General features: G+C 47.0%; 1 protein-coding gene across 4 annotated transcripts in view; it reads left to right on the forward strand.

The window, feature by feature from the left end:
* Nucleotides 1-25,645, forward strand: part of LOC119966538 (protein canopy homolog 1-like) — a 113,276-nt gene that overhangs the window by 10,448 nt on the left and 77,183 nt on the right. The window contains exon 1 of one of the 4 annotated variants that reach the window (XM_038798393.1): nucleotides 508-541. The exons of the other annotated variants lie outside the window; for them this stretch is intronic. Coding sequence (XP_038654321.1) covers nucleotides 523-541 — 19 coding nt within the window. The 5' untranslated portion in view covers nucleotides 508-522. Of the gene's footprint in view, nucleotides 1-507; nucleotides 542-25,645 lie in introns of those variants that run through there. 4 annotated transcript variants of the gene reach the window in all.

A 25,645-nucleotide genomic window follows, 5' to 3' on the forward strand; every position in this document is an offset into this window, starting at 1 on the left:
CTGACCTAGACTTGACAGCTGAAGGATTGGTTACCAATGGTGGAGTAAGTTAAGTTGGAAATGTGCAAGTGGCCAGATGCTGGTACGGCTGGTGGAAGTTTCAGAATTACAGTGGGTTTGAGGCTGTAAAGGAACTTGCAAATAAGGATGAGGATTTTAAAATAGAAATCTTGGATCAGAAGCCAGCGATAAGTTAAGACACAAGGAGCGGAGTTTTGGCCCACTTCTTTCAATCTCTGGACATCCCAAAATGCTTGCCAACTTTTCAAGGGTATTCACTGTTGCAACATTGAAATATTGGTGCACAGCCAGGTCCCACATGTTGCAAAGTGATATTCCAGTTTTGGTGACGTTGGTTGAGGGGTAAACATTGGTCAGGGCAAATTCACCCGAGAGGGCAGTTTGGGATCTGTTTAACATCTTATCTATAATATGGTGTCTCTGTCAGTGCACTGGCACAGCGGAGAACAGTCAGCCGAGATTCTATGTGCAAGTCTCTGGACTATTGCTCCCAACTGTGCAATGGCTGACAATAGTATAGGTAATCGATTTTGACAAAGTAACCTGATGATGCTCTGAGGAGAATACGGAATGACGATCTGAGACGTTAAAAGATGAAAAATCATGAGTATTTGTTTTTGAAAAATAAATTTGAGTACGCAATTATTATTATTTTTCAATTATGGGGCAATTGAGTGTGGCCAATCCACCTACCTAGTGGGCAGCATGGTAGCACAAGTGATTAGCACTGGCTTCACAGTGCCAGGGTTTCAGGTTTGATTCCCTGCTGGGTCATTGTGTCCGGAGTCTGCACGTTCTCCCCATGTCTGTGTGGGTTTCCTCCGGGTGCTCCGGTTTCCTCCCACAGTCCAAAGATGTGCAAATTAAGTGGATTGGCCATGACAAATTGTCCTTGGTGACCAAAAAAAAAGGTTAGGAGGGGTTAAGTGGGTCGGTGCAGACTTAATGGGCCAAATGGCCTTCTGCACTGTATGTTCTACCCTTCACATCTTTTGGGTTGCGTGGGTGAGACCCACACAGATACGGGGAGAATGTGAAAACTCCACATGGACAGTGGGGCCGGGATTGAACCCGGGTCTTGGCGCTGTGAGCATTTGAGTATTTGTGACTAGTTAGATCAGTGCAATATATGGTGGGTACGGTGGTGCAATGAAATTAAATGAAAATTGCTTATTGTCACAAGTAGGCATCAAATGAAGTTGCTGTGAAATGCCCCTAGTCGCCACATGCCGGTGCCTGTTCGGGGAGGCTGGTATGGGAATTGAACCGTGCTGCTGGCCTGCCTTGGTCTGCTTTAAAAGCCAGCTATTTAGCCCAGTGTGCTAAACCAGCCCCTGGAAGTGGTTAGCATTGCTGCCTCACGGTGCCGAGGATCTGGGTTTGATCCCGGCCCCAGGTCACTGTCCATGTGGAGTTTGCACTTTCTTCTTGTCTGCGTGGGTCTCGCCCCCAAACCCAATTTTTTAAAAAAAAGGACCGTGCAATATGGAAATTTCCACAAAGTGTTAACTTTTAATGGCAATTGTTGGATAGGCTGAAGGAATTGTACAAATTTTGGGAGGGCAAGAAAGTAAATATGCAACAATACCTGTAGATTTTAAAAGATTTACAGAAGTGCACTTAATATGGGTGTTTCCCTTGCTGAACAAGTATGTATATGATATTATTGCTATGAACTATATGAATAAACGTGTGAGAAAATGATCCAGCTTATTATCTTCTTGTGGTTTGATTTGACTACCATCCGAATTGCTGGATAAGAAGGCCAAGTTTTCTTGAAGGCCAAGTTTTCTTTTGTTCTGACAGCTGTGTGGTTGTGGTTGCATGCTCCAAGATAACTGAATTGTTGACTAATAGTGATCAGTCCCTTCACTGTTTTTGTTTTACATAAAACATTTTATTGAGGTATTTGTGATTTTGTAACAATAACAGAAGAAACAGTGTACATATAACCCTTCATTGTTAATCGACAGTGTGCTCAGCCATGACATAACTGATGTGGTTGTTTTGGTAATCATGGGTCCAAGGTCACCAGTTCCTCGCACACGTGTGAGAATTGCCATATGTTATGCTTCCCATTACTTGCAGACGGCATCAATTTACTTGTTCATTATGTCAAAATGTTGTTTTTTGAAAGAAAGCTATTTAATTTGCATTCGAATGAATCAATACTCACTGCTTCCAAAAACTCCCCAGGGGCTGTGTTCCCCGGATTGACTGCTTGCATACTGAAATATTGTTTCTGTAAATTAGTTATGAATTTACCTACCTGCAAGCATACACGAAATTCCCCAGCTATACTTTTCTGGATAATACAAAATAACTGTCAACATTATCTAGTCTCATTAGAACACGTCATCTCGTGTTCATTCTAGATGAGAACATGCCTATGATATATAATTGTTTCTCATAATCTCTCCCTTTCTGTTTGCTCTTGTTCTTTACCTTGCATTTTCCCTTTTCTCCTATTTCCAACCTACCCACTGCGACAGTTTATAGTTGTCAATAGAAACTGAGCTTGGCAATACTTTGAAGGAGTGAGTCTCCCTCACGTTTTATGTCACTACTTCCTCTTTCTTTATGACTCTCCTTAAAATCTGCCTCTCTCCAGAATTTAGTCACCTGTCGATACATTTCTTGATTTGCATCGGTGTCAATTGTTGACTGATTATGCAGCAAGAAATACTTTTTTTTTTTCGACATTAAAAGATATAGGTGCGAGTTGAGTGATGGGATAGATTTTGAGTTCCTCCCTCTACTCCGGATCTGCTGAAAAACAAAATCAAACCAGTCAGTTAGGACATTATTTGTAATAATTTTTTGTGATGATTTGGATTTTTTAGTGAAGTTCTGGTTTTAATAATATTTGCTTGATCCTGTATTGCATGTAGTAATTACACTAAATACTTTAATATTGAAATGCTGAAGTCACTTTAGTGATTTATACAGATTCATTGATCTACAGTCTTGACAGCATTAGAAGGTAAACTGAGGGAAAACTAATATTTCTACCCCCTTGAAGTCTAATTTTACCCATTTGAACTGACCTCCACATATTTTCTACAGACCATAAATGCGATAATTAAGCGATTCTTTATGACTTTTCTGTCTTCAGCTGCACTAATTCCAAAAACTGGGAAAATGAAATCCTAAAATTGGTTCAATGGCAAGAGGCACTGGTGAACATTTCGAGTGGACTGTTCAGGGAGGCAAATGGGTTATGTGCCTGGGGGAAGAATTAAGGGATTGAAAAGAACTGGTAAATTGGCTGCATGTCCTGATCCTCCTATCTCGAGGAATTAAAATATTCCTGGTTTACAACCTTGGGTTGGCTTAATTAGACCAAGTGCTCTTCTCTTGACATTTAATTTGATGTGGAGTCAAAGGTTTTTGCAGCACAGAAAGAGACTCACCTTGTATGTGCTGGCCATCAAGCACCTATCCATTGTAATCCCATGTTCCAACACTTAGTCCGTAGCCTTGTATGTTATGGCGTTCCAAATGCTCATCTAAATGCAGCGAGAGTTCCTGCCTCTGCCACCCTTTCAAGCAGTGCTTTCCGGATTCCCACCACCCTCCACGTGAAGAAGTTCTTCCTCAAATCCTCCCCAAAATTCCTTCCCTTTATCTTACATCTATAACCGCTGGTCATTGACCCTTCCACTAGGGTGGGGTGGAGGCAGTACCATGGCACAGTGGTTAGCACTGCTGCATCACAGCTTTAGGAACCCAGGTGCGATTCCAGCCTTGGATGATTGTGTGGAGTGTCGTTCTCCCTGTGTCTGTGTGGGTTTCCTCTGGGTGTTCTGGTTTCCTCCCACAGTCCAAAAATGTGCAGGTTGGGTGGATTGGCCAGGCTAAATTGTCTCTTTAGTGTCTAACGGTTAGGTTGGATTACTGAGATAGCGAGGGGGCTGAGGTGGGATAATCTTTAGAGGGTAGCTGCAGATACGATGGAATGAATTGCCTTGTGCCGTCTAGGGATTCTATGATGCTATGAACTCCATCATGGCAGATGGTGAAGTTTGAATCTGAACCTGGAAAAAATCTGAAATTAAATGTCTACTGATGACTTTTAAAATATTGTCAATTGTTGTAAAAACCATCTGGTTCACTAATGTCCTCAAGGCAAGGGAATCTACCATCCTTACCTGGTCTGGTCTACATGTGACTCCAGATGCACAAGTGATGTGGTTGACTCTTAAAATGCCCTTGGAAATGGCCTAACAGCCCACTCCGTTCAAGGACAATTGGGGATGGGCAATAAATGCTGGCCCAGCCAGCGAAACCCATATCCCACAAACTAATAATTAAATAATAAATTTGTACACCTCAATAGGGTCCCCCTTGACCTTCTCTGCTCTCTGAAGAACCCCATGCTAACCAGCCTCTCCATAACTGAAGTGTCCCAGCCCAGGAAACATCCTGGGTACTCTCCTCTGCATCCTTTCTAGTGCAGTCATATTCTTTCTATAGTGTGGTGACCAGAACTCTGCACATTTTTGGGTTGTGGGGGCGAAACCCACGCAGACACGGGAAGAATGTGCAAACTCCACACGGACAGTGACCCAGAGCCGGGATCGAACCTGGGACCTCAGCGCCGTGAGGTGGTTGTGCTAACCACTAGGCCACCGTGCTGCCCCGTCGTGACATTTTTTAATATAAAAATGTTAGTCATCTCTGCATTATTGCTCTGCCTTAATAACTTCCTCCCCATTTATAGTTTTGTAGTGCCCTCTTTCCCTACTTCGCTTGAATGATGGTACCACATTAGTTGTTCTCCAGTCTTTTGGCACCTCTCCTGTGGTCAAGGGAGTATTTGAAAATTAACATCAGAGTCCCTGCAACTTCCTCTTGCCTCACACGGCCAGCCTAGGATACATCTCATCTTGGCCCAGGGATTTATCCACTTTTTAAACCCACTGATCTGTTGGAAGTACATCAGTCTCCCTTCATGCTTATTATATCATTATGTGCCTTCTCCATAGTAAACACAGATGCAAAATACTCATTTAATACTTCACCTTCAACTTTCAGCTCCAAACACAGGTTGCCATTTTGCTTCCTAAACTCTACTCTTTGCTTGGTTACTTACATTGGGATGTTGGCACTTCAGTATTAATTTTATTGAAGCTTTCCAGATTTTGCGGTTTAATGTTTAAGCATTTTGAACGAACATAGGCTTATTTGAGATTTCTGTATGTAATCGGGCTAAAACAGCCACTACTGTCGTCTTGGGCCAACTAGAGATAGGTAATAAATGTTGTTCTGACAGATTATCTCACCCTCTCAAATGGAGAAAAAAAAATTGAAAGGTGAACTGATGCAATATGAATATTCATTGATTGCAGTACATTCATGTCGGTTTGTGTATATTAGCATTTCAGCAAAATGACCTGCCCAGAACTCTCAAAATTACGGGTACTGACTATCGGAAAGAATATCTTGTTGGTTTTAAAGAAGTGTGCTCTGAGCCAATGACTTGGCTAGCAGGATTATTTGATTCATAAAATATATTGATGGCATGTCTACTTGTGTGGAGGGAGATGAAAAGTTATCAATTTGTGCTGTTGAAGTAATTTTTCTTTGAATGCAGCATGCAAATGAGCTACTGCTTTCTGATGTCTCCCTTCCAATAATTGTTTGCTGTACTAACATTTTGGAAACAAATTTGATCTCAATTACACCTGCTTGTCGTGATATTTTTTTATATAAAAATGGTAGTCATCTCTGCATTATTTCTCTGCCTAAATAACTTCTTCCCCATTTATAGTTTTGTAGTGGCCTCTTCCCCTCCATCAAGCAGCGAAATTAAGAGACTGAGAAATTGGAGTGTTTCTCTATGTCCATCTTTCTTGTCAAATGATGTGCATTAATAAATGTGCACTCACTTTGTTTGTAAATGCCCATTAAGCTATAAGAAATGTAGATGTGCATCATGTTGATATGTTTGTATGTTGTGATGAGCATTTAATTGTGCCTACCTCACCCAGTTATGTTCATGATGGGATGTGTTTGTCCAGAGGTTAGATGGGTTACAGAGAATTAAAACTCACCCAGAACTGAATATTTCACAGTAAAGACAGCGAGGGGATGTAATGGGGAGCTGGGACACAATTGATCTGATGTGCTAATAGTGCTGATGGTACTTGTTTGCATTGTAAATGTAATGCAATAATGGAAGTTACCTGTGTGAACTGGATGTGATATCCGCCAGTGAAAATGCTGCAGTGCCTCACAGACAGTGTAATTACAATACAACAAGTTTACAAACACATAAGAAGTTGTAATATAAATACGAACAAGAACTGGTTCTGTCTTAGAAAACAGGGTAGCAGTGGAAGGGTGCTTTTATGAATGGAGGGTTGTGACTCGTGTTCTGCAGAGATCAGTGCTGGGACCTTTGCTGTTTGGTAGTATATATAAATAATTTGGAGGGAAATGTAACTAGTCTGATTTTGTAAGTTTGCTGATGACACAAATGGTGGTGGAATTGTGGATAGTGATGAGGACTGCCAGAGAATACAGCAGGATTTAGATTGGTTGGAGACTTGGGTGGAGAGATGGCAGATGGAGTTTAACCTGGACAAATATGAGGTAATGCATTTTGGAAGGTCTGATACAGGTTGGGAAATGTACAGTAAATAGCAGAACCCTATTGACAGACAGAGCGATCTGGGTGTACAGGTCCTCGAGTCACTGGAAGTAGCAAAGTAGGTGGAGAAGGTCATCAAGGAGGCATGCAGAATGCTTGCCTTCATCAATTGGGGTTGAGTAGTGTTGAGCAGTTTTGGGCCCTGTATCGAAGAAAAGATGTGCTGGCCTTGGAAAGGGTCCAGAGGAGGTTCACGAGAATGATCCCTGGAATTAAGAGCTTGTCGTATGAAGAACGGTTGAGGACTCTGGGGTTTGTACTCATTGGGAGTTTAGAAGGATGAGGGGGGTTCTTTTTGAAACCTACAGGATAGTGCGAGGCCTGGATAGTGGACATGGAGTGGATGTTTACACTTGTGGGGAAAAAGTAGAACCAAGGGACGATCCTTTAAAACAAAGATGAGGAGGAATTGCTTCAGCCAGAGGATGGTGAATCTGTGGAACTCATTGCTGCAGAAGGCTGTGGAGGCCAAGTCACTGAGTGTCTTTAAAACAGAGATGGATAGGTTCTTGATAAATAAGGGGACCGGGGGTTATGGGGAGAAGGCAGGAGAATGGGGATGAGAAAAATATCAGCCATGATTGAATGGCGGAGCAGACTCGATGGGACGTGTGGCCAAATTTTGCTCCCATGTCTTGTAGGGCATTGAGTATAAATGATGGCAAGTCATGCTGCAGCAGTATAGAACGTGGGATAGGCCACACTTGGAATATAGTATTCAATTCCGGTCACCACACTACCAGAAGGATGTGAGCCTTTGGAGAGGGTACAGAAGAGGTATACCAGGACTTTGCCTGGTATGTAGGGCATTGGCTACAAGCAGAGCTTGTATAAACTTGGTCTGTTCTCACTGGAATGACCAGAGATTGAGAGGCGACCTGATAGAAGTCTACAAAATTGAGGGGCATGAACAGAGTGGATAGTCAGAAGCTTTTACCCCAGGGTGCGAGTCAATTGCTAGGGGACGTAGGTTTAAGGTGCGAGGGGCAAGGTTTAGTGTAGATGGACAAGGCAGGTTTTTTTTACACAGAGGGTAGTGGGTGCCTGGAACTCGCTGCCGGAGGAGGTGGTGGAAGCAGGGACGATAGTGACATTTAAGGGGCGCCTTGACAAATACATGAATAAGATGAGAATAGAGGGATATGGTCCCTGGATGGGTAGGGGTTTTTAGTTCAGACAGGCGGGATGGTCGGTGCAGGCTTGGAGGGCTGAAGGGCTTGTTCCTGTGCTGTACCTTTCTTTGTTCCTCTTTGGCCCCTTATATTTTTTATATGGCTTTAAAATGAGAACTAAATTGTGACTGCATGCCTTGGACTAATTATCTCCTGACCCCATCAACCTACTGAATATGAGAAGTACAATTGTCTTGATGTACAATGTTCAATGCCATTGGAGATCAAATAGTGTCTTGTAAAATCTTTAGCCTATGCGCACTTAATGACAAAACATACCTCAATTGTTCTTTTTTTCCATTATGAATTCCTATGTCCTTATTTCTAATTAAAAATCTCCTTAATTAGTGAGAACTGTGTGGAGCTGTTGAAAATCTCCTTAATTAGTGAGAACTGCTTGGAGCTGTATCTTTCCCCATCCAAATAAATGACTCAAAATCTTAACAGAAGGAGGCTGTTGTTCCTATGATGGCTTTATAAAAGAGTGTCCAAGTAGCCACACTTGCCTCTTACCCTATAGCACTTTCAATTTTTGCTTTTCAAGTATACCCTTTTTGAAAGTCGTGACTGAATCACGGTAGCACAGTGGTTAGCACTGTTGCTTCACAGCGCCAGGGACCCGGGTTCGATTCTCGGCTTGGGTCAATGTCTGTGCGGAGTCTGCATGTTCTTGTGTTTGCATGGGTTTCCTCTGTGCTCCACGGAGTTTCCTCCCACAAGTCCCGAAAGACGTGCTTAGTTAGGTGAATTGGACATTCTCAATTCTCCCTCCATGTACCTGAACAGGTGCCATGGTGTGGTGACGAGGAGATTTTCACAGTAATTTCATTGCAATGTTAATGTAAGCCTACTTGTGACCATAATAAAGATTATTATTATTATGATTATTAAAGTCTACTTCCACCACTCTCTTTGGTACATTCCAGATCATAACTAGTGCCATAAAAATATTATTTTCTTTGCCTTTCTTCTGGTTCCTTTGGCCATTATAAAAAAATCCGTGTCCTCTGATTACTTACCCACCCATCAGTAGAAACTTGTTTTCCCTTGTTTTAAGATAAACATTCCATCTGCCATTATTTAAAAGAAAAATTACTTGGCTCTCAATAAAATCAACCTGGGGTTCACGGTCAGTGGTGGAGGAAAGATCGCAGCCATTATTTAGATTTGAATTACCCTTAACTTGACTTTCTGAATTTCTGCACCAGAATATGTGGTGATTAGAAAGCCAAAACCACCATTAGTGTGACCTCTTCAGGGAACCTGTAAACAAGGCAATCAACTGTGCATCTCATTGCTCAATGAGACTGCAGAATCTTTGCTTACTTCATCCCATTAACATAGCCCGAAAATGCATTTGCCTCGGTTCATCTGCTTTGTGTTTAATGTTAAATTTCACCCAACCAGTGTATTCCTGGCTGGCTTCCCATCTTCCATAAACTTGAGGCCATCCTAAACTATGATGCCTGTTCTCTAACTCATACAAAGTCACATTTACCCATCACCCTTGTGCCTAATTCCGTGATCTACATTGGCACTAAGGGCAATTTGGCATGACCAATCCACCTAACCTGCACATCTTTGGACTGTGGGAGGAAACCAACGCAGACACTGGAGAACTTGCAGACTCTGACCCAAGCTGGGAATCGAACCTTGGACCCTGGAGCTGTGAAGCAACAGTGCTAACCACTGCTACTGTGCCATCACATTAAACTATACTAAAACAGCTATTCAAGTACCAGCTGTTGAAGTGTACAGTGGGCGACCAGGAGTATTTCAAACTTTTTTCCTGGTATCCACTTTTACCAGCTGGCTGACCTTTGTGGCCCACCATTATTACTTACTTTTAATGCGACGGGTGAGTCGGTTTGTTCCTCACTATTTTGTTTGCTTTGTCATTCAGTGTTATGTTTCTGCTAAGAACTTCAGCTGACTATTTACAGGGCTTCTCGCTCCCTTGCACTTGGCTACAGAAATTCAAGACTTTACAACCAAAACCCTGCTTTCTGGAACAGCCAGACACTACTGATTTGGAGGTGTCTCATTTCCTGTCCTTTTTGTTAATTTCCACTTCCTCTTCAGTTCCTACAGTTGCCAGTCTGTACCTCATAAAAGTCCCCGACTGTCAGCATGCCCCTGTCCCGCCTCCATCTTTTGAAGCTGCTATCTAGCATGGCTGGGGGAATCTGTGATTGCCGCAGATTGGGCAAATTAAAATGTTCCCCAAGTGTTGTCTCAGTTGGGACCATGTTCTGCGTGTGGCCACTACCACTGGGCTCGTTGTGCACCTTGTTGAGGAGGATGGGAGTGCTGCTGTAGCCAGGGCCCGGAGGGCTGTTCCTTTACAGGAGGCCTCCTTCATCTGTACCCACTCTGTGCCAGGTTCGTGTACCTGTCCCGTCACTCTTTCTGCCGTTGCTGCCCAGTGGTAGTATTGTAGGTACGGTAAAGCCCCCTTTGATTTTCCTTCTTTGCAGTGTTGGTTTGGGGATTCACTGGTTCTTGCCACCCTACGCAAACGCTATGATTGAACTGTCTACATTTTGGAAAAATACCTTTTTGGATGAAGATCGGTATGGATCTAAACTGGAAGAGGAGCCTCGGCAGTACGTTCATCTTAATCGTATGCACCCTCTCTGCCAGGTCATTTGTAGGTCATTTTTTTTACTTCCTCCACCAGGCCGGTCAGGTTGGATCTATGTCCAGTCTCTGGCTATGTGGATCCCCAGGTAACGGAATCGGTCCTGGGCCGTTTTAAACGGGAGCCCCTCCAGCTCTGCCCCTCCCCCATTTGGGTTCACTGGGAATGCCTCACTTTTGCCCAGGTTAAGTTTGTAGCCTGAAAAGGTACCAAACTCCTTCAGGATCTGTAGTATTGCCTTCAGTCCCTCCTGTGGCTGCAAGACATGGAGGACTAGGTCATTTGCATAGAGTGAAGCTCTGTGCTCTGTCTCCTCTCTGGATGCCCTTACAACTTTTCGCATCCCCCAGGGCTATTGGCAGGGGTTTGATTGCTGGCGTGAACAAGAGTGAGGATAGGGGCAGCCCTGTCTTGTTCCTCTCTGTAGCTGGAAGTATTCAGAGCTGGTGGTGTTAGTTCAGACACTCGCTTTGGGAGCGCTGTACAGGAGCCTCACGCAGGCGGTGAATCCTGCTCCTAGCCCAAGCCGTTCCAGTACCTCGAGGAGGTAGCTCCTTTTGACTCTGTCAAAGGCCTTTTCTGTGTCCAGGGAGACGATCACCTCTGGTGTTCTCTTCCCGGGGGTGGGGTCATTAATACGTTCAGCTGCTTGATGATCGCTGTGAGCTGCCTACCCTTGAGTAAGCAGGCCTCCAGCCTTTGCGAGTATTTTTGCATCCGCGTTCAGCTGTGAAATGGGCCTATATGATCCGTCGGGTTTTTTATCTTATTTGGGTCTCTGTGAAATTGTGGCCTGCGCTAGCATGGAGTCCCCCTTGCCAGTGAGCCCGCGAACATGCCCTTGGATGTGGGGCCAGGACTGGTGCAAATTTTTTGTAAATGTCTGCCAGAAACCTGTCGGGTCCCGGTGCCTTCCCTGCCTGCATGGAGCTGATGCTCTCCATGATTTCTTGGTCCAGATCTATTGGTGCTTCCAGCTCCCCCCTTCTGTTTTCCCCCACAACTGGTAGTTCCAGTCCGTCTTGGAACTGTTTCATCCCCGCGTCCATGTTAGAACAAAATAACAAAGAAAAGTACAGCAAAGAAAGTGTTGGGGGGCTTGGAGGTGTACAATCCCCGGGAGAAGATCTCAAGTGCCCAATTGACCACCTTTTTGTTCTGTTACCAGTCTGCCTCTGCTACCCGTTACCTGTTCTATTTCCATTGTGGCTGGTGAGCAATAGACCAGCCTTGTCTCCGTGTTCGTAGAAGGCCCCCCCATGTCTGGTGGAGTTGGTACACTGCTTTACTGGTTGATAGCAGGTTAAAGTCTATTTAGAACATAGACCATAGAACACTACAGCGCAGTACGGGCCCTTCGGCCCTCGATGTTGCACCGACCTGTGAAACCATCTGAAGCCTATCTGACCTACACTATTCCATTTTCATCCATATGTCTATCCAGTGACCACTTAAATGCCCTTAAAGTTGGCGAGTCTACTACCGTTGCAGGCAGGGCGTTCCACACCCCGACTACTCTCTGAGTAAAGAAACTGCCTCTGATATCTGTCCTATATCTATCACCCCTCAATTTAAAGCTATGTCCCCTCGTGTTGGTCATCACCATCCGAGGAAAAAGACTCTCACTGTCCACCCTATCTAACCCTCTGACTATCTTGTATGTCTCTATTAAGTCACCTCTCAGCCTTCTCCTCTCTAACGAAAACAACCTCAATTCCCTGAGCCTTTCCTCGTAAGACCTTCCCTCCATACCAGGCAACATCCTAGTAAATCTCCTCTGAACCCTTTCCAAAGCTTCCACATCCTTCCTATAATGTGGTGACCAGAACTGCACGCAGTACTCCAGGTGCAGCCGCAACAGAGTTATGTACAGCTGCAGCATGACCTTGTGGTTCCGAAACTCAATCCCCCTGCTTATAAAGGCTAGCACACCATATGCCTTCTTAACAGCCCTATTAACCTGGGTGGCAACTTTCAGGGATTTATGTACCTGGATGCCGAGATCTCTCTGTTCAGCTACACTACCAAGAATCTTGCCATTAGCCCAGTACTCTGCATTCCTGTTACTCCTTCCAAAGTGAACCACCTCACACTTTTCCACATTAAACTCCATCTGCCACCTCTCAGCCCAGCTCTGCAGTCCCTCTGTATCCTATAACATCCTTCAGCACTATCCACAACTCCACCGACCTTCTTGTCATCTGCAAATTTACTAACCCATCCTTCTACACCCTCTTCCAGGTCATTTATAAAAATGACAAACAGCAGTGGCCCCAAAACAGATCCTTGCGGTACACCACTAGTAACTGAACTCCAGGATGAACATTTGCCATCAACCACCACCCTCTGTCTTCTTTCAGCTAGCCAATTACTGATCCAAACCGCTAAATCACCTTCAATTCCATACTTCCTTATTTTCTGCAATAGCCTACCGTGGGGAACCTTATCAAACGCCTTACTGAAATCCATATACACCACATCAACAGCTTTACCCTGATCCACCTGTTTGGTCACCTTCTCAAAAAACTCAATAAGGTTTGTGAGGCATGACCTACCCTTCACAAAACCGTGTTGACTATCGCTAATCAACTTGTTCTTTTCAAGATGATTATAAACCCTATCTCTTATAACCTTTTCCAACATTTTACCCACAACCGAAGTAAGGCTCACAGGTCTATAATTACCAGGGTTGTCTCTACTCCCCTTCTTGAACAAGGGGACAACATTTGCTATCCTCCAGTCTTCCGGCACTATTCCTGTCGACAAAGACGACAAAGATCAAGGACAAAGGCTCTGCAATCTCCTCCCTGGCTTCCCAGAGAATCCTAGGATAAATCCCATCTGGCCCAGGGGACTTATCTATTTTGACATTTTCCAAAATTGCTAACACCTCCTCCTTTTGAACCTCAATTCCATCTAGCCTGGTCGACTGAACCTGAGTGTTCTCCTCGACAACATTGTCTTTCTCCTGTGTAAACACTGATGAAAAATATCCATTTAACGCTTCCCCTATCTCCTCTGATTCCACACACAACTTTCCACTACTATCCTTGATTGGCCCTAATCTTGCTCTAGTCATTCTTTTGTTCCTGATATACCTATAGAAAGCCTTAGGGTTTTCCTTGATCCTATCCGCCAACGACTTTTCGTGTCCTCTCCTTGCTCTTCTTAACTCTCCCTTTAGGTCCTTCCTGGCTAACTTGTAACTCTCAAGTGCCCTAACTGAGCCTTCATGTCTCATCCTAACATAAGCCGCCTTCTTCCTCTTGACAAGTGCTTCAGCTTCCTTAGTAAACCACGGTTCCCTTGCTCGACAACTTCCTCCCTGCCTGACAGGTACATACTTATCAAGGACACGCAGTAGCTGTTCCTTGAAAAAGCTCCACATTTCGATTGTACCCATCCCCTGCAGTTTCCTTCCCCATCCTATACATCCTAAATCTTGCCGAATAGCATCATAATTGCCTTTCCCCCAGCTATAATTCTTGCCTTGCGGTATATACCTATCCCTGCCCATTGCTAAAGTAAACATAACCGAGTTGTGATCACTATCACCAAAGTGCTCACCTACGTCTAAATCTAACACCTGGCCGGGTTCATTACCCAGTACCAAATCCAATGTGGCCTCGCCCCATGTTGGCCTGTCTACATACTGTCAGAAAACCCTCCTACACACACTGCACAAAAACTGACCCATCTATAGTACTCGAACTATAGTATTTCCAGTCAATATTTGGAAAGTTAAAGTCCCCCATAACAACTACCCTGTTACACTCGCTCCTGTCAAGAATCATCTTTGCAATCCTTTCCTCTACATCTCTGGAACTATTCGGAGGTCTATAGACAACTCCCAACAGGGTGACCTCTCCTCTACTGTTCCTAACCTCGGCCCATACTACCTCAGTAGACGAGTCCTCAAGCGTCCTTTCTACCGCCGTAATACTTTCCTTGATTAACAATGCCACACCTCCCCCTCTTTTACCATCTTCTCTGTTCTTACAGAAACATCTAAATCCTGGGACCTGCAACAACCATTCCTGTCCCTGCTCTACCCATGTCTCCGAAATCGCCACAACATCGAGATCCCAGGTACCAACCCATGCTGCAAGCTCACCCACCTTATTCCGGATGCTCCTGGCGTTGAAGTAGACACACTTCAAACCAGCGTCCTGCTTGCCGGTGCCCTCTTTCGAACTTTTAACCCTATCCCTGACCTCACTACTCGCAACATCCTGTACACTGGGACTACAATTTAGGTTCCCATCCCCCTGCTGAATTAGTTTAAACCCCCCCGAAGAGCACTAGCAAATCTCCCCCCCAGGATATTGGTACCCCTCTGGTTCAGGTGAAGACCATCCTGTTTGTAGAGTTCCCACCTACCCCAGAATGAGCCCCAATTATCCAGGAAACCAAAACCCTCCCTCCTGCACCATCCCTGTAGCCATGTGTTCAACTCCTCTCTCTCCTTATTTATCACTTCACTAGCATGTGGCACGGGTAACAACCCAGAGATAACAACTCTGTTTGTTCTAGCTCTCGGCTTCCACCCTAGCTCCCTGAATTTCTGTCTCAAATCCCCATCTCTCTTCCTACCTATGTCGTTGGTACCTATGTGGACCACGACTTGGGGCTGCTCCCCCTCCCCCTTAAGGATCCCATAAACACGATCAGAGACATCATGAACCCTGGCACCTGGGAGGCAACACACCAACCGTGAGTCTCTTTCGTTCCCACAGAACCTCCTGTCTGTTCCTCTAACTATGGAGTCCCCAATGACAAGTGCTCTGTTCCTCTTCTCCCTTACCTTCTGAGCAACAGGGACAGACTCTGTGCCAGAGACTTGTGCCCTATTGCTTACCCCTGGTAAGTCTTGTCAAGAGGAAGAAGAAGGCTTATGTTAGGATGAGACATGAAGGCTCAGTTAGAGCACTTGAGAGTTACAAGTTAGCCAGGAAGGACCTAAAGGGAGAGTTAAGAAGAGCAAGGAGAGGACACGAAAAGTCGTTGGCGGATAGGATCAAGGAAAACCCTAAGGCTTTCTATAGGTATATCAGGAACAAAAGAATTACTAAAGTAAGTCTTTTTCCTCTCCGCCAGCAGCTCTACGGTCAGGGCCTCGGAATATTTTCTGGTGACTTCCAGAATAGAGTCCACTCGTCGCTGCCGGGCCACCCCGTCTTCCCTGTCTCTGCTTGCCTTGGAGGCTATGATCTCTCCTCTGATCGTGGCCTTCAGTGCTTCCCAAAAGGTGGAGGATGAGACCTTCCCGTTTTGGTTGTTACTAACCTAATCGTTTGTGGCCTGCGATGTTTTTTGGCAGAAGGCCATGTCGGCCAGCAGGTCAGTGTGCAGCCTCCATGTGGGGCACTGGGCACAGCTTTCTCCAACTTCTCATCCATGTAGTGTGGAGCGTGGTCGGAGATGACAATCGCAGAGTGATCCTTGGAAGCACCGATTTTCCCACTGCAAAAAAAAAACGCACCTTGTGCGTTTGTGAAATGTATTTTCTCCTGGGTGCAGGAGCCCCTTCCAGGACATCGCTGACCATGAAGTACCGTCCCCCTGGGTCCATAACTGTCTTGGTTTCTGTAAACCTCATCCTTTTGTTGATTAGTATTGCTACTCCCCTTGCCCTCGTCCCGTAACATGAGTCTGTCCCACCCAGCCCTTCCTTACCAGCAGTCGGTCCTTCTCCCTCGGGTGCGTCTCTTGTAAGTCGATTATATCTGTTTTTAGGCTTCTTAGGTGGGTGAAGACTCTGGATCTTTTCACTGGGCCGTTGAGTCCCCTTGCGTTCCAGGTAATAATCCTGGTGGGGGGTTTCTGACCACCCCTGGGCTGCGACTTCACCATACTTATCTGCTGGACGAGCCCCTGCAGTCCTGGGTTTCCCTTTGTTCGGGGGCTGTCCAAAATGGCCATGGTCGTCGCTCTCACCATGAGTTTGGGTCCCAGAGCTCCGGGGTTTCCCTTTGTCCAGGGGGAACCCAACATGGCTGATGTGACCATCAATTCACTTGAGACACGATAGGAAGTAAACTGTGCCTTTAATGGACTAACAACTGAGCCTGCCTGCGACCAGAAGAACTGAGGGCAGACTCACAAGGCTGCAGCACTTTATACTTCCGGTAATGGGAGGGGCCATGGGCGGAGCCACGGGTGGAGCCCTGTACAAGCTCCTCATCTCCCCCTGTGGGCAGAGCCGCGCAACAGTTCACAGACAGAGCCCACAAGGGGACAATACTATACCGTGTGAATTACGCAATGTACATTCACCCCCTATAAAAATAAAAATAAAAATCCAGTCCGGCATGGTGACGGGTCTACAGGTTGAGCCAGTCTGGTGGCCGAGTCGTCCTTTGGGATCGGCGGAGCACTGGGGTTGCAGCCTCTTCGGATGGCTGAGTGGTGACGGGCGGTGTGGATCTGAGGGTGGACTCCGGGGGTGGTTCGCTCAGAGCTTCGTTCCTAAGGGGGGCGCAGGAAACCTGTAGGGCATGGGGGGATCGGGTGGGGTGTAGTGTGAGGGGTACCTCGGCAGTGGTGGTGGTGGATCCTACGGGCGCCAGGTCCCGGAGGGAAAAGGTGTCCTGACGGCCGTCGGGGTGTTCCATAAAGGTGTAGTGTGGGTTTGAGTGAAGCAGTGGTACCCTCTCTACTCGTGGGTCCATTTTATGTGTCCGGACATGCTTCCGGAGGAGAACCGGGCCCGGTGTTCTCAACCAAGATGGGAGCGAAGCCCCCGTGGTAGTGCCCCTAGGGAAAACAAATAATCGCTCGTGAGGGGTCTGGTTAGTGGCAGTGCACAGGAGGGACCTAATTGCATGGAGCGCTTCGGGGAGGACCTCCTGCCAGTGGGAGGTCGGGAGATTCCTGGACTGTACGGTCAGTAGGATGGTCTTCCAGACTGTCGCGTTCTCCCTCTCCACCTGCCCGTTCCCCCTCGGGTTATAGCTGGTAGTCCTGCTTGAGGCGATGCCCTTGTCGAGCAGGTACTGACGCAGCTCATCGCTCCTGAAGGACGAACCCCTGTCACTGTGTATGTAGCTGGGGAAGCCGAACAGGGTGAAGACACTGTGCATGGCTCTGATGACTGTATGGGAGGTCATATCAGGGCATGGGATAGCAAACGGGAAGCACGAGAGTTCGTCTGTGACATTGAGGAAGTACACATTTCGATTGGTCGAGGGGAGTGGCCCTTTGAAATTGATGCTCAGGCGTTAAAAGGGCCGGGAAGCGTTTACCAAGTGGGCATTTTCTGGTGTATAGAAGTGCGGTTTGCACTCCGCGCAGATCAGGCGATCCCTGGTGATGGCTTTTACCTCCTCGGTGGAGAAAGGCAGATTGCGGGCCTTGATGTCGTGGGCGAGCCGGGTGACCCCCGGGTGGCAGAGGTCGTTGTGGATAGCCTGTAATCGGTCGTCTTGCGCGCTGGCGCATGTGCCGCGGACAGGGCATCTGGGGGCTTGTTGAGCTTCCCCGGCCGATATATGATGTCATAATTACAGGTGGAGAGTTCGATCCTCCACCAAGATTTTATTGTTTTTTATTTTGCCCCTTTGCGAGTTGTCGAACATGAAGGCAACCGATCTCTGCTCGGTGATGAGGGTAAACCTCCTACCTGCGAGGTAGTGCCTCCAGTACCGTACGGCTTCCACAATGGCTTGAGCTTCTTTCTCGACCGAGGAGTGTTGAAGTTCTGAAGCGGAGAGGGTTCAGGAGAAGAAAGCTACTGGTCTCCCTGCCTGGGTTAGAGTGGCGGCGAGAGCAACCTCTGAGGCATCGCTCTCCACCTGGAAGGGGATGATTCATCCACCGCCCATGTGGCGGTTTTGGCGATGTCTTCCTTGATGCAGTTGAAGGGCTGGCGGGCCTCTGCTGACAGTGGGAAGAGTGTGGTCTTAAATAGTGGGCGGGCTTTGTCCGCAGACTGCGGGACCCACTGGGTGTAATAGGAGAAGAATCCCAGGCACCTCTTGTGGGCCCTGGGACAATGAGGGAGCGGGAGCTGTAGGAGGGGGTGCATATGGTGCGGGTCGGGGCCCAGGACTCTGTTTTCCACGCCATAGCTGAGGATGGCTAGTCTGGTAGTGCGGAAAACGCATTTCTCCTTATTGTAGGTGAGATTGAGTTTCTGGGCAATTTGGAGAAATCAGTGGAGGTTGGCATCGTGGTCTTGCTGGTCATGGCCACGGATGGTGACGTTATCCAGGTACGGAAACGTGGCCAGCAGCCCGTACTGGTCCACCATTCGGTCCATCGCTCGTTGGAACATCGCAACCCCATTCGTGACGCCAAAGGGGACCCGGAGGAAATGGAAGAGGTGCCCATCTGCCTCGAATGCCGTGTAGTGGTGGTCCTCCTGGCAGATTGGCAACTGGTGGTATGCAGACTTCAGATCCACCGTGGAGAATATGCGGTACTGGGCGATCTGGTTGACCATGTCTGCAATTCTGGGGAGGGGGTACGCATCGGGGTGCGTGAACCGGTTAATAGTTTGGCTGTAATCAACCACCATTCGGAACTTTTCCCCGGTCTTGACGACCACCACCTGAGCTCTCCAGGGGCTATTACTGGCCTCTATGACTCCCTCACGTAGGAGTCGCTGGAGTTCGGCTCTAATGAATACCCTGTCCTGCAGGCTATACTGCCTGCTGCGAGTTGCTACGGGTTGCAGTCAGCAGTGAGTGGAGAGGGTCGATTTTTAGAGTCGCTAAGCTGCATATCGTGAGAGGAGGTAGGGGTCCGCCGAAGCGGAGTGAGAGGCTTCTAACATTGCACTGAAAATCGAGCCCGAGCAAGAGTGGGGCACAGAGGTCTGGGAGTACGTACAGCTGGAAATTAGAGTAGCTGGCGCCCTGTATCATTAGGGTCGCAACGGTGTGCCCTTGTATTTGGACCGAGTGCGAACCCGAGGCGAGGGAGATAGGGAGCGAACAGTGTCTTACCAGGTCTGGATGCATGAAGCTCTCTGTGTGCTGCCGGAGTCGAAGAGGCACTGTATCTTGTATCCGTTGACCTGAACGGACATCATCGAGCTCCTGAGGTGCTTTGGACGCAACTGCGTTGAGTTGCAGGTGGTCGGTGGCTCGATCAGCAGTGCTGGAGTGGCCCCGTGATGACTGTCCGCAGAGGTTGTAGTCATTTCGGTGAACATCGGGTGATGGCCAAGATGTGCATGTGCAGGCGAGGAAGAAGATGGCCACCCCCGTGGATCGCACGTGGCAGGCGGAGAGGAAGATGGTGCCTAAGATGGTGGCCCCCATGACTCTCACGTGGCCGGCCGCGTGGGGGAGGATTGCCAAGATGGCGGCCCCCATGAGTCGCACATGTTGGGCGGAGGCGGAGTCGTTTGAGGGCTGATTCCATAGTGGTTTTCTTAAGTCTGTTAAATTGATGTGACCATCAATTCACTCGAGACACGATAGGAAGTAAACTGTGGCTTTAATAGACTTACAACTGAGCCTGCCTGCGACCAGAAGAACTGAGGGCAGACTCTTAAGGCTGCACCACATTATACTTCCGGTAGTGGGAGGGGCCATGGGCGGTGCCAAGGCTGGAGCCCTGTACAAGCTTCTCATCTCTCCCTGTAGGCAGAGCTGCGCAACGGCTCACAGAGCCCACAAGGACACCATACTATACAGTGTGAATTACGCAATGTACATTCACCACAATGGCTGCCACGTGGATGCGCCCCTGCACACCGGGGTCTCCCTCACCCTGATGTCCTCCTGAGTGGCTCTTTGAGGTGCCATCTTGGTTCCTTGTCCTGCTCCATGCCTGCTGAGGCCTGTGTCTGTTCTGTTTCTCTACCTCTGCCTTCCCTTTGCTTTTTTGTCCTGCGCTCCTTCCTCCCCCCCCCCCCCCCCAATGTATTCTTCCTTCTCTTCTGCCCCACCCCCCTGGCCTTGTACCAGGCGCTCCCTCTCCCCTGAGAGGTGTGCTGTGGCCCTCCTTTCTTTCTGCCCTCTTCTGTTGGCCCTCCTCGTTAGTACGGTGGCTCCCCACCCAGTACTTGTCCAGCTCAGGCCCTGCTCTACCCTCCTCCCACCACCCCTTATCTCGCCCTCCTGTCTGTTTTTCTCACTCTCGTTCCCCTTGCTCTGCTTCCCCTCATCCCATTGAGGGAAGAGACGATGCAGCACAGTTCCGCGTAAAACAAAAACATGCATAAAGTCCATGGTATTATTGTCTCCTTTTGCTGTCAATCCTCCGCTCTTTGTTGTGATCCTTTTTTTCGCCCCTGCAGGTTTCATTGTTGTTGCGATTGTTCCTTCCCCAATTTGTTGACCTCCACCGAGGTGTTCAAGTACAGTTTCTTGCCTTGAATGTTACCCAGAGTCAGGCCGGGAATAACGTCCCAAATCGTACTTTTGTAGAGCGCTGAGTTTGCTCTGTTTATCTCAGCCCTCTTTTTTTTTTTTGCCGGGTCCGCCCCAATGTCCTTACCTTATTCCCTTCCCATGAGCACGATTTTGTCACTGGCCTATAATTATCTGGGTTATCCTTGCAACTCTTCTTAAATAAAGGTACAACATTGGCTATCCTCCAAGATCTCATCTGTGGCCATCGAGGACGAAAAGATTTCTGTTGGAGGCCCAGCGATTTTGTCTCTTGCCTCCCTCAGTAATCTGGGATGGATGCCATCTGACCCTGGTGATTTGTCTACCTTGATGCTTTTTAAACACCTAACACTTCCTCGTAATAACGACCTGTTCTAAATTGTTTCCACATTCCCTCTGAGACACCACCAATCAACACGTCCCTCTCCATCGTGAATACCGATGCAAAATAGTCATTAAGGATCTCACCTACTTCCTTTGGTTCTGCACATAATTTCCCTCCTTTGTCGTCGAGTGGGCTAACTCTTTCTCTTGCTACCCTCTTGTTCTTAATATACGTATAAAATGCCTTGGGATTCTCCTTAATCCTGTCTGCCAGGGACATTTTGTGACCCCTTTTTGCCCTCCTAACTCCCTGCTTGAGCTCTTTTTTTTCTACTTTCGTTGTTTTCCTCAAGTGTGTCATCTATTTTTACACCTGTACTTCACGTATGCATCTTTTTTTTCTTTTTGACAAGATCCGCAATTTCCCTGGTCATCCGTGGTTCCTGAATCCTGCCTTTCCTGTCCTTCCTTTCTACCGGCACATGCCTGTCCTGCACTTCCATCAACTTCTCCTTAAAGACTCCCATCTGCCAAATGTGGATTTACCCTCAAACAGCCTCTCCCAAACAACAGCCTCCAAATCCTGCCTAATCTTCCCCCAATTTCACACCTCGTCTTTTTCCACGAGTATCCGAAAGCTTATGGAATTGTGGTAACTGTTCACCACATGTTCCACCACTGCAACTTACCTGGCCAGGCTTGTTCCCCAGTACTAGGTCCAGTATAGCCCCCTCTCTCGTCGGATTAGCCACATATTGTTCCAAAAAAAACCTTCTTGGACTCACCAATTCCTCACCATCCACATCTCTAGTCCCAAGGGATTTCCAGTCAATATGAGGAAAATTAAAGTCTCCCATTACAACAACCCTATTATTTTTACATCTATCCAGAATCTGCTTGCATATCTACATTTCAATTTCCTGTAAGGTTACAGATAAAAAACAGGAAGGTGTGACGAAGCAAGATTACTCTTTCATAGTGCCAGTACAGACATGGTGGGCTAAATGGCCTCCTCCTGTTCTAAGACTTACCTGCACAAGAGTAAGCAATCGAGTCAAACTGAAGAGCAGGAGGGCTTAAACCACTGAAACTGGTGAAGGTAATTTTGCATTGCTTTGTTTATAATGGGGTGAAAACACAATTTGTGGCTGCGGCCCCGAATCCAGAGACACATTCTCCAGTCTTGTTACCAGAGACAACACTGCACACAGTAATTTGGAGAATATAGTCTCTTGCTTTCACGTTGCTGTTTATTTCTTCTGCTGGGGCTCGGCTCGGCTTCGCTTCTTCTCTTTCAACCTCCCTTTCTGCTTTCTTCTGCCATGTTACAAGGGATCGCAGGTCTCTATGGTCACACACCATTTTGCTTCTCTCTCCCCTATCAATGTTTCTCTGAAAAGGCACGGATGTTTTCTAAATTCAATTTTATTTTTAATTTAAAAGAATTCAATTTAAGACGAGGACACTTGCTGGCAGTGTCCTCCTCGGTGTCATGCGGCACCAATAATTAGAACACCCACAATAACAGGCTGTCGATAAAGCACAGCCGATTCAAACAATATATCTTCAAACATCCTACAAGATTTTCCTTCCTCCCTCTGCTCCATTTGCTTTCTCAACACAACTTGCTTTAAAAAAAAATGATATTGGTATGAAGTTACTGTCTGCCTCGTCATCTTTTGTCCAACAAGTATTCGGAATTAGACGAATGTGTATACTTTATTGCATCCAAAATGCGCGCACAATTATATGTTTCCAACTTGCAGGAAATACATCATCTCGCCTCGATTTTTCTCATGCTTTCTGAAGTGAAGGTTGCTGACATAAAAGTCTGGCACCCACATTATTTCGTTTTTAGAACCAGTTCTCTCGCATGCGGTTCGACGATAACACAAAAGTGTGCACGAGTGGAAAAGGGGAACTGGAGCACTAGAGGTATTATAATGGCAGCAGAAAACCGTAATACAAGACAAACACATGTGGTTAGAGAGAAGATATTAAAGAAAACATTAACCCCACTAATGAGTAATGTACTAAAGAGCATTTAATAGTGGAAGGGAGGACAAAGATGTTTGCAAACAAACTAATCACCATTGAGGAATTAATTAGCCAGAAGAGGTAGGTAAAGGAGATGAGGGATTGGGATTTCTGCCGTGTCTAGGACTCCTTCCCAATCCAGTGGTTAATAAACCCAACAAAGGAAGAATTTGCTATTCGATTTGGTAATGGGGAATGCACCAGAGCAAATAACAGAAGAACATCTAGGTATCAGTGACCGTAATATGGTTTAGGATTATAAATGAGAATTACAAAATTGTAACAAGATTGGAGAAAACCAACAATGATGGTTTTTTAGATCAATTTGGAGTACCCAATTAATTTTTTCCAATTAAGGGGCAAATTAGTGTGCCCAATACACCTAGCCTGCACATTTTTGGGTTGTGGGGGTGAAACCCATGTAAACATGGGGAGAAAGTGCAACTCCACACGGACAGTGACCCAGAGCCGGGATCGAACCTGGGACCTCGGCACTGAGGCAGCAGTGCTAACCACTGCATCCACCGTGTTGCCCATGTTAGTTATATAGAATGTTGGTTAGGCCACATTTGGAATACTATGTCCAATTGTGGTCACCACACTACCAGAAGGACGTGGAGGCTTTGGAGAGAATACAGCAAAGGTTTACCAGGATGTTGCCTGGCATGGAGGGTATTGGTTCTGAGGAGAGATTGAATAAACTGGGATTGTTCTCCCTCGAGAGGCTGAGGGTCGATCTGATAGAAGTTTATAAAATTATTCAGGGTATAGTTAGGGTGCACAGTTGGAGGCTTTTTCCCAGGGCGGAATTGAAAATTACAAGGGGGCCCGAGTTCAAGGTGAGGGGGGACAGGTTCAGTGTGGGGAAAGCTTTTTACACAGAGGGTGGTGGTGACCTGGAATGCACTGCCAAGTGAGGTGGTTGAGGCAGATACGTTAGTGCTCTTGAAGACTTCTATGGATAGGCAAACGAACAGACGGGGCATAGAAGGATTCAGGCGGTTGGTCTAGCTGGGACATGTGATCGGCGCAGGCTTGGAGGTCCGAAGGGCCTGTTCCTGTGATGTTTTGTTCTTTGCACTCTGGGATTTCCCTTTGTTGGGGGGGCCATCCAAAATGTCTGTGGTCACCATTCTCACCATGCAGCCAGGCCCTTGCGCTCCAGCGTTTCCTTTTGTCCAGAGGCCACCCAACATGGCCGCCAACTGTGTGTATGCCACATGGGTGATCCACTGCACTCCGAGGTTTCCCTTTTGTTTCGGGACCCTCCAAAGTGGCTGCTTAACTGTGCCATCTTTTTCCATCAACGCGGACCTGACCTGCTGAGGTCACTCTAAAACCGTTCCTTTCTTCATTATATTCCCCTCCATCCCTGCCAGATGCTTCCTCCCTGCTGAAAATTATGCTGCGGCCCCCCCCCCCCCCCTTACTTTCAGACCTCCTGGCGCCAGCTTTCTCCGCTAGTGTGGTGGCCCCCTCCCAGGCTGATCTTACCACCTCTTTATGCCCGATCAATTGACGATCTGTCTCCCCATCCCTTTATCCTGCACTCTGCTGCCCTCACCCTTCCTCCTGATGAGCTGGTGCTCTTGCTCAAAGCGAGGCAGTACTGTCCTGTGCAAACATTGTTCATGTCCATCACTTTTATTTCTCTTTTCTCTCCCTGCCTCTTCCTCATCGCTGCCTTGTCTGCTTTTTGTCTCGGCAGTTTGTCCGCACAAACTTGTCCGCCTCTGCGCGGTAGTACAATAATGTTCTTAATTCTGGTAATGTCACCCAGAGCCTGGTTGGGGATAAGATCCCAAAATTTATTCTGATTTTGTACAAGGCTGATTTCACTTAATTGAATTCGGCCTTGTGCTTTGCCAGGTCTGCCCCAAATGTCTTGGTGTACATGTATTCTGTATCTTTCCGTCTGCTGAGCCCAATACAGGAACCTCTGCCGATTTTGGTACCTGTGTAGTTTGGTCATTATTGCCCATAGCTACTCCCTGGTCTTGGGCTTCGATTGGAGTGGCCTATGTGCCCTATCGATGTCCGGCAGCTTAGGAAAGTTGTCCCTTCTGACCAAATTCCGACCATATAGTCTGTTGGGTTCTTGCCCTTGGTCCCCTCTGCCAAGCCCACTATTCAGATATTTTGGCGTCGATCGGTTCTCCTCATACTCTACTTTCCTGGGGCAGCACGGTGGCCTAGTGGTTAGCACAACCACCTCACTGCGCTGAGGTCCCAGGTTTGATCCCGGCTCTGGGTCACTGTCCGTGTGGGGTTTGCACATTCTCCCCGTGTCTGCGTGGGTTTCGCCCCCACAACCCAAAAATGTGCAGAGTAGGTGGATTGGACACGCTAAATTGCCTTTTAATTGGAAAAAATAATTGGGTAATCTAAATTTATAAAAAAAAAACTCTACTTTCCCCTTCAGGCTCCCCTGGATCGCCACCAACCTTTATTT

The sequence above is a fragment of the Scyliorhinus canicula genome, chromosome 5 (assembly GCF_902713615.1).
Source record: "Scyliorhinus canicula chromosome 5, sScyCan1.1, whole genome shotgun sequence".
Lineage (NCBI taxonomy): Eukaryota > Metazoa > Chordata > Chondrichthyes > Carcharhiniformes > Scyliorhinidae > Scyliorhinus > Scyliorhinus canicula.